The sequence below is a fragment of the Sinocyclocheilus grahami genome, unplaced genomic scaffold (assembly GCF_001515645.1).
Source record: "Sinocyclocheilus grahami isolate Dianchi unplaced genomic scaffold, SAMN03320097.WGS_v1.1 scaffold2.1, whole genome shotgun sequence".
NCBI classification, from domain to species: Eukaryota; Metazoa; Chordata; class Actinopteri; order Cypriniformes; family Cyprinidae; genus Sinocyclocheilus; species Sinocyclocheilus grahami.
This window is the reverse complement of record NW_015505181.1, coordinates 836,050-845,838: the sequence shown is the minus strand read 5'-3', so window position 1 is coordinate 845,838 and position 9,789 is coordinate 836,050. Positions and strand designations below refer to the sequence as shown.

At 37.9% G+C, this 9,789-nt stretch overlaps 1 protein-coding gene across 1 annotated transcript; it reads right to left on the bottom strand.

The window, feature by feature from the left end:
• Positions 1-2,516: 2,516 nt before the first annotated feature.
• LOC107554774 (olfactomedin-like protein 3A) lies at positions 2,517-7,359 on the bottom strand. The gene is made up of 4 exons (XM_016237417.1): positions 7,087-7,359; positions 4,884-5,169; positions 3,014-3,854; positions 2,517-2,747 (listed from the first exon to the last, which is right to left on the bottom strand). The coding sequence occupies exons 1-3, from the start codon at positions 7,267-7,269 to the stop codon at positions 3,070-3,072; spliced, it is 1,254 nt and encodes a 417-aa protein (XP_016092903.1). The 5' UTR covers positions 7,270-7,359; the 3' UTR covers positions 2,517-2,747; positions 3,014-3,069.
• Between the last annotated feature and the right edge of the window lie 2,430 nt (positions 7,360-9,789).

Genomic DNA, 9,789 nt, shown 5'->3' with positions numbered 1-9,789 from the left:
AGTTCCTTGCTTCTATCTGTTTTGTTTTTATTTCAATTCTTGTTAGAGGGATAGTTCACCTACAAATGAAAATTACTCCATGATTTACTCACCCTCAAGTCATCAAAGGTGTATATGACTTTCTTCTTTCAGAGGAATACAATCAGAGTTATATTAAGAAATGTCCTGGCTCTTCCAAAATTTATAATGGAAGTGAATGGTGGTCGAGATTTTGAAGCAAAATAAAGATCATCCATTTATCATAAAAAGTACTCCACGCGGCTCCGGGGGATTAATAAACACCTTCGATGCGTTTTTTGTAAGAAAAATATCCATGTTTAAAACTTAATCTCTAGCTTCCGCTATCTGACAAACTTGCGTTCACGAGAGAGTGGCGTTCCAGCAGATGACGAAGGATGAAGGTGTAGTGTATGCTCCGGTGAGAATATGCTAGTCTCGTGACAGCCAAGTTTTGTTTACGGCAAAGCAAAACCAGTCTTCTCATGGCTTATATTGAAATCTTCTGGCATTTTTCTTTACAAATCCTTGTTTTGTACTTCTAATTCATGACTTGTGTTTTGTTTTGCACTCTCCTCTGCGCTTCCACGTTTGTCACTTCTCACCAGAGCTTATGCTGTGCCTACGTCCTACGTCAGATGCTGTAACGCCACTCTCTCGTGTACGCACATATGACAGCTAGCAGAAGAGAGATTAAGGTTTATATGGATAAAATATAGATATTTTTCTTACACAAATGTATCGATTCACTTAAGAAGATGTTTACCCCCCAGAGCCGCGTGAAGTACTATTTATGATGAATGGATGACCTTTATTTTGCTTCAAAATCTCGACCACCATTCAGTGCGATTAGGAATAGCCAGGACATTTTTTAATATAACTCCGATTGTATTAGTCTGAAAGAAGAAAGTCATATACACCTAGGATGGCTTGAGGGTGAGTAAATCATGGGGTAATTTTCATTTTTGGGTGAACTATTCCTTTAAATGTAATTAGGACTGGTGCACACGTTTTGCATTTAAAAACGCAAGACAGATTGGAAAATGAAAACAAATATTAGGGGAAAAAATTATTTAAATGATCAAATTTGAACTCATTTTAGAAGGCCATGTCATCCACGAGAAGCGTGCGTTGTTCTGTGTGAACAGCCCTTTACGCGACTCTCTGTAATACTTGATTGATTCTGATTGTACAATTGCACCATCCAGATGTCAGATATTTTGCCTTCGTTAATGCAACGTTTCATACCTTTCCTATCTTTCACGCGCTTCATATCTTTCGTATCACACGCCATCTTGCGTCTTAGTTGATCGGTTGTAGTGAAAATGTCCTCAGGGTGCTTCACTATATTACTGTAATATTGCTGCAGAGTTCGTCTTGTTGCTAGGCGAATTGTTTTGTACAATCAAAGTGGACTATTTTTCACTTTTAGCGGAAGCTTTAAGTAGGGTGAACATATTTTAGTTTTCCAAAAAGAAGACAGGGTGCAGGTGCGGGTGGATGAGTGTTGGTTGGTTGGTTGGTGATTAAAGTAGTGTCCAAAGTAGCACAATGACCATATCCTAAATATCAAAACTCAAATATGTCATTTCCATACCTAAAATAGGCCTACATATTTTACAGTCACTGTTCTGCATATTGATCATAAACACCGCTAAAAAGCTTCCTACCAGCTGCCCATCTTAACATCTAGCACAGCTTTATCATAGGTAGAATGCAAAATGTTTCAATACAAGCATTTTAGTCAAATGTAATTTATGCAACATTTCAAACCTTTAACCCACGGGGGAAAATCAATCCATGGCAACAGTTTCAAAGTAGCCCAATTCCATAGGGAAAAAATGTGACCTTGACAACCCTGCATCCAACACGAGCTGCAGGAGTCCGATTTCACTGATCACGGGTTGAGAGGAGAGATGGCTGACAGACCATGCTGGAGGATTTGCTGCTCAACAGATCCTGAGCTCAATGACAAATATCTGATCTTCCTTTACACAGAGCGTGCGTGATCACAAAATCGAAAGTGAACAGCAGGCGCTCATTCAAAAGAGATTTAAATACTCTGCATACTGATGGCGGCTCCTTGATGCGCGAAAATTATATGGACCCAAAATTGCGGGAGCGGGGTGATAATGGTCAGAAAATCAGCGGGAGCGGGATTGAGAAATCAGTCCCTCGCAGGACTCTAATACAAAAACGCACACAATGAATGGCGACTGTAGAAAGCAAAAGCCGAATCCCAGACATTTTGGGCGATTTAGAAATCCCGTCCGGGTTCCTTTTTTTAGGTCTAAAAAGAGGACATGTCCGGGAAAAAGAGGACGTATGGCCACCCTATTTTAAGATCATACAGGTAAGGTGATCAAATAATTTTTACTCAAAATAAACCCCTTTAGGGTAGATAATGATGACATTATACCTTAGATATATCAGTGTTATGCAGTTGTGAATCTTGCAGATAGGCCTATAAATAACAGTATTGTTGCAATGATTTATTAACAGAAGAATTATAGTGTTTGTAAAATTATTTATTAACAGCACATTTCATGTCAACATAATATATAAAATCATTTTATTAGTTCTGCTCCTGGCAAACAAAGTTAAAAATGGGTCTTCTTAAGCCCAGTACATTGATCTCTGGTAAACAACTGAACCTGTGTCCAATAAATCATATGTTGTGCTCTCTTTGTAACTACAAAGCTCAACGTACTGATGTGTGACCAAGCTGGGTTGCATAAGATAAAGCAAGCCACGCTGTGCATCTCTTTCGACCATTATTCTTGATAACTTGCCCCAAAATTGACAATCTCCTTGGACTTGTCAATGTGTTCTTTTGTGTTAATGTTGAAAACTGTTCTGTGACAGGGGTTTAGGTTTAGGCTTGCTTCAGAAGGGCTAGGGTCTGATTTATGACATCCTGTTGTCTGGGGCCTCTGTGGAATTTTTGTGACTCCTCGTGCCTCAACTCGGTTTTGACCAAATCTTAGATTGTCTGATTCGGTCTGATATCCTACACCAATAACATGGGCATTTCCTCTCCAGCTCTGCTTTCTTCAGTTTTCGGTACACCTTCTACACCTCCAGCTTCTTTTTCATTTGGAGTTTGTAGAGGATTTGATAGCCATCGTCCCAAGCGTAGAGCAGCTGCTCCACAGAGCTGTATTTGAGGCTGGCATGAGTGCCGTATCGTTTGGGAAAGTATACATTTGGAGCGTCATCATTTGTGACTATGTCACTGACGTCAAACACACACTGAATCCGAGAGCGACTGGGTAGTTTGGAGTTGTAGACTACGTAGACGGTACCGCAGATGACAAATGCTGCCTCTGCGTTCTCTCTCACACAAGGGGTGTCCCACATCTGCTCGATGTCTAGTGTTTTAGAGTCTATCTTGGCCAAAGAGATGTACCTCTCGTTCTCCTGAGTGGCGTAGAAGGCCCACAGACCCTCTTCGTCCACTGCTAAATCGATGAAGGTCTCGGGATTCAGGCTGTACACTGGGAGATGGTTTTTAGCTGGAAACACGGCACTGTCTGCAACTATGTTCTTCTGAAGATCAAACTTTAGTAGTTTCATCTCCTCACCCTGCTTCAGATAGTACAGGTGGTTGTTGTAGATGGCATGACCCATACCATGCCAGGCCGAAGGGAGCTGGATGCTGGTGGCCGCAGAAGTGCCTTGGGAGGAAGTGAATTCACGAACTGTACCAAATTCATACACGGTATTATCCTCGGTCCCGTTTAAGATGTACACCTTCCCAGTGCCACTTCCCATGTCTTTGGTCCACATTCCCTTAGCGCCGCCCACTCGTTTGAGGATCTTCATGGCTTTGATGCTGGAGATCATGTCACTGCAGTCTAAACATGAAGAAAAATCCAAATAATTGCTCCGAATCTGATTTTAAGACTAAGGGCTTAAGACTAGGGTTGCACGATTAATCAAAATTAAACTGCAATCATGATTTGGCAAAGGCTGCGACTTTTTTTTTATGCGGAGCTTGTCAGAGAAGCACGGTTCTGTGGTCAGTAGTAAATTAACACCTTGATGGCAAACAAATTCTTCTTTCAGTTACTTTCCATCATTATGTTATTCATCAAATATGCAGTGCAATCTGTGTCTTAGAATACCAATATTTGCCCTTTTCTGATCCGTTTCAAAGTGCATCCCTTTCTCATGATATTACTTACTATGTGCTTTCCAATAAAGTCTGATTTAACACTAAACCCTAATTGGAATGCACAGTACACTAATGACAGTCTGGGTTAATCAAATTGGAGGCGTTTTAATATGAAAAGACAATACAGAGCTGCTGAAGTGTAGAGACGCTATACGAAAAGCATCATGATTTGTCCTCCAGCAGTATAATTACTGTCTCTCTCTGATGGAATAATAATACATTTTATTTAGTACTTCTAAGTGCTTTTCTAAATGAGGACTTTAGGAAGATTAGACCCACTATTTAATGCATTATGTAAAAGTCTGTCAAGTTATAATAGCTCAGAGCTTCATGTGATTTAACTTGCTTCCTTGTCATTCTCGTGCCACTTACCTGCAGAAGTGTTGCATCATTATGAGCTTCTTAAAACTGAATAATTGAAATGAGGACAGCACTTTCAACAGTTTTCAACACATTTTTTTTCAACCCTGTGACAGTTTTGGTATTATTAACTAAAACTATTAGTCATTTTCAGGAATTGAAATAAATCTGAATTAAAAGAATAAATAGATAGTAAATAGAGTAATAAGATTAAATGGAACTTAAAAAACTATTCTGTACTTCACAGTACTGAATTTGTTGAATAAACCAGCTATGGCCATTGCCATCATGCTGCGAGGCAAACATTAATAGTATCTAAGCCTGTGGAATGTTACCTAATGCTCTTTACCTGTGAGCTTGGCGTACTTGGCTTTATTCCTCTCCTTGACAACCGTCACCTGCTGCTCCACCAACTTGTCATCCACGTCCACGCAAGGCTGCGCTCCATTCTGTGTTTCAAGGTAGTCCATCTCTCTCTCCACACGGTCTACGCGTGTACCCACTGTGTCCAACTCGCTCCGCAGCGCCTCCTTGCTCTTGTCCAGGCCCTCTAGCTGTGCCACCATCTGCTGCTTGAACTCACGCAGCTCTGAGGCGTAGCGGCTGGTCTGCTCATGCCACAAGGAGATGCGATCCTGCCAATGGAGAAATACACAAAAACAAGTCTCAAGAGCCTCAGTAAAAGAGATTTGAATTAGTCAGCTATAAACATGTCTTGTGAAATGGGCATCTTTCATATGATAAGATGAAGTGAAGGCTAGCAATTATTTGTGGTTCTTCTGGTTAAAAGTCATCACCACAATGTTAGGGGTGGTTGCCAGGGCGACTTGAATATACATGTGAATCATTATATATATATATATATATATATATATATAAAGTTGGATATATAGTATATATAGTTGAACAGTATGTCCCTCTTTATATGCATTCATGTAGTATACTTGCGTGGGGCCGATATCAAATCTCAACTGCTTTATTGCTTGCAGACATTGATTTCAGACAGCCTTTATTTACATGCATGTTCTAAGCAATCATACATTTTAAACTGTAAACTCGAGCAATCTAAATACTGAGTCAGGCAGCCTCATGAGTGCAAATTATTCAAATATAAACCCTCCCTTGACAGCTGCAGGAATTCATGAGGACTTTGGCATTGGTACAGCATCATTTGCGCTGCAAATGGATCAACCTTTGGCAGTAAATGTTCTTTTTTGAATTTGTGACTCAGTGGAAGGAAAGAAGCAGCAAAGTGTGTTTTAGCATAATCACACAAAATGACTCGTCTGAGAAGAACTGTACGTGCAGAGTCAGCACGGAGTGAAAACAGGAGAGAAAATTTCCTTCATGTGGCCGAATCCAAGACACAGAGGGAGAAAAGAACCGACTCAAGGAGAAAGAATCCTGGCAATGGGAATGGAGTGAAAGCAGAAAGGAAGCGTGATAGTGTGCGTGTTCGTATTTTTCTTACATCCATGTGTTTGTCACACATGCATTGGGCATAGTAATAATTTTGAGTAAGTTTATGCTTAGAATTTCATGTTATATGCAAAAAACACTTGAATATAGTGACAAATTTTGCTATAAATATCACTGTAGTATCAACGGAAGCCTTTTTTACCCAGCACTTGGAGAAAAAGGGTCCTCTAGCTGCCTTTTTATTTACATGCCTTTTAATGAAAATAAACTTCTGTACCATTTACTTTTACACAAATTATGTTACTCCATTAATACTCAAAGAAAATAATAAATATTTACATGTAAATTACTACAATTCAAACGTTTGGAGTCAGTAATGTTTTAAAAAAAGAAGTCTCTTTTGCTCACCGCGGATGCATTTATTCGTTCAGTAAAAACTGTAATATTCTAAATATAATTACACTTTTAAATAACAGTTTTCTATTTTAATACATTTATTCCTGTAATGGCAAAGCTGAATTTTCAGCAACATTACTCCAGTTTTCAGTATTACAATCAGAAATCATTCTAAAATGCTGATTTGCTGCTTAAAAAACATTTCTTATTATTATCAATGTTGAAAACAGTTATACTGCTTAATATTTTTGTGAAAACCGTGATCATTTTTTTCTGGATTTTTTCATGAATAGAAAGTTCAAAAGAATAGCGTGTATTTGAAATAGAGATCCTTTCCATTTTAAATGTCCCTTTTGATCAATTTAATCCACCATTTCTTTAAAAGAAATCGTACTGACCCCAATCTTTAGAACAGTAGTGTGTACAGAGTATATGTATATATTTACTATATATACATATCCATATAAATACGTGTTTATTTGATAATTACATTACATTTTAGCCTACTTGTACTCTCTGTCAACATTTTTGTGTGGCTTTACTCCTATAGGGAACCTACCAGAACTTAACCTACTAAGTTTTACAGATCTAACAAGTAACTGTACCATATACTTAACTCCACAATTCACCCAAAACCCAGTCTGTTGTTTTCTTCTATAGCTTCACTCTTCTCAAAACTCCATGCAAACCTGTATCTGGAGGCCAGGGTCTAGATGGGAGATCATTGTTGTTCTTACCTCAATAGCAAGGAGTCTTCTCTCCAAGTAGTCCATAAGGGCCTGCTGCTGTGCCCCCACCAGGCCAGAAAGAATGAGAACAAGGAGCTGGAGGGCTCTCATCTTAAAGACCGGAGGAGACTGCTTAGAAACACTGAGTGCGTGAGTATGTGCGTATGTTAGGCAGAGTGGAAAAGCCCTCATGCAGAGGCACTGAGTTGGCTGGAATGTTTAGAGAAAGAGCAGAGCGAGAGGAGGAGCCTAACACATCTGGAGCAGCTCTTTCTCTGGAGAGCTGGATAACCTCCAGCTCCTTTTCTGGTAAAACACAGAACTACTAATGACCAGACAGTATTTTATTATGACTCACATTTATAATTTCTATTTGAATATATATTTATTCTGTTTGAAACTATTTCTACAAGTTTTCAAACAGGAGTAAATGGATACTAGGTCAGCTGCAGAGTAAATATGGATTGAAAGGCATGGAAATGACTCAATAGCCCAGTTAGACAGTAAAGAGAGTATTTACTGATGTTCTTACCCTTTTTGTTCTTCTTCAGCTTTATTTTGTTTGGATGAACAGCACAGCTCACATTCAATCTGTTGCATAACATTTCCCGTCAGTGACTCAGATTTCAGTCTAGTGTAAACCATGGAGCGTTTCACTGCAGGCACTGTTTCGGTGCAAGGAGAATGAAATTCATGAAGATCATTCACAGTGATCAGTCAAAGTGTAGGAACATGTTGTAACAACCAGAGATAATGGTTTGTTTGTGGCTCTTTTGGTCTGTGGTGAAATGCAAATTGATGATTGAAATTTGAAGTGGGCGAAAAGGTCACTGCCTCAGAAATCAAGAATTGAAATATAGAGGGTAGGTATGACCTATTTTGATTTCAGTAATCTTGCATGGTCATTTTTGCGCAACATTAATGTTCTTAAACCTATAAAACCTGACATGTTATGTTAAATAACACAGATATGTGGGGCTCATACAGTATGATACAGTGACAATGTGGAGCTCATACGTGAGGAGGAAAAAATATGGCTGCTGATATTTATACGGTCTTAAATTAAGATGAAATTCTGAAAACATGTCATGTAAATCAATGAGATCTATATAACAATATATATAGACTAATTACATAGAAAATATATATGAATATAGCGAATGTCGCGATATGCTCTGTATCTCCCAATCATATGTCTTAAATGCTATAAAGAATGCTTTGTTGTTGTTTTATGATCAAAGCTCTGTAGTTTTAATTGAGGGCAAAATATATAAATGGAATACAATGATGATTGAGAGATGTAGAAAAAAAAACATTTCTCAAAAGTCCATATGTCTTAAATGCTATAAAGAATGCTTTGTTGTTGTTTTATGATCAAAGCTCTGTAGTTTTAATTGAGGGCAAAATATATAATGAAATGGAATACAATGATGATTGAGAGATGTAGAAAAAAAAACATTTCTCAAAAGTCCGATGTATCATATTTGATGCTCACATTTTAACATGATGTATGTATAATCAAGTAAACCTAAGCTGCTTCAGTCCAGTAAGTGTTCATCTTGAAATATTATAACAATATAAAAGTTATAATTATGTTCATTTCATAAAAAATCAGTGAGGATTTCACAGCAAAAAAGACGTGTACCATGATCTGAAGGAGGACAGTTGTAGACTTATACTAAAAGGCTTTTTACTTGCTAAAAATGCTATCAATTAACTATCAACCAAATGGCAGAAGAACTATCAATCTGATGGCTTGCAGTATAGACTGTGTACAAGGTTTTTAAGGTTTTTATTGTGTTGATCATTTAGAGGCTTTATAGGGTTCAAATAAAGTAATTCACCAATAACCTACTTTAAATGCTGATGTTGGTTTATCAACAACAAAAAGAAAGAAAAAAAGAAGAAAGAAATAGTATACCACTAGGAGGCACACAGCATTAGCATGCAGCATCAGGTGGTGAAGTGCATAGGAGTTCCTCTTCCTGTTTTGGGGGCAGAAAATAAAATAAACATCCTATACATTTCTGCCCTAAGTAATGAAAATTAGCTGTTAAAGTTTCCTTAAACTCTGCAGTATTATTAGGCCAAATAAAGAATTTCTCTCAAATGAAATTGCAATAAATGATCACAATCAACAAGCGAAATACATAACACTTGAGATAGTGAAGTCATAATATGTTTCTGAATTGAGTGTGTGTTGTGGGATCAGCACAGACGCTTTAATTCAGACTGTCTGCCTACAGAATACATATCTGTCATGTCTTGCAAATATAGTGCATGCACTAAATCCAGTGAAATCAGTTTAGGAGGCTATAAAAAAAATCTAAAACAACAGAAACATCACTACTGCCTCCATCTTGTCTAAGAAATGTTTAAGATGGCCTTGGGCCTCTCGTCACCTCTTTGCACTCTGGTGTGGGACTGATGTTTTCTTCCTGATAGCAATCTCTAAACCACTCAGTGGTTAACCTGTCTGCCTTTTTTCGTTCTTTCTTTTTTAGTTTCAGTACAAACTAGAGAGCTGTGATTATTTATAGCATAGTTTCACATCATGAGTAACATGATGTGTATTTCATCCAGTGAAACAATGCCGTAAAAAGTGAGTAGAGAAAGGTTACTTTTACTGTAAATGCATTTAATGAGAGCTTTAATATGCATATGAAAACTTATAATCCATAAGTGGCTCCTTATCAAATGCACTACATTTTT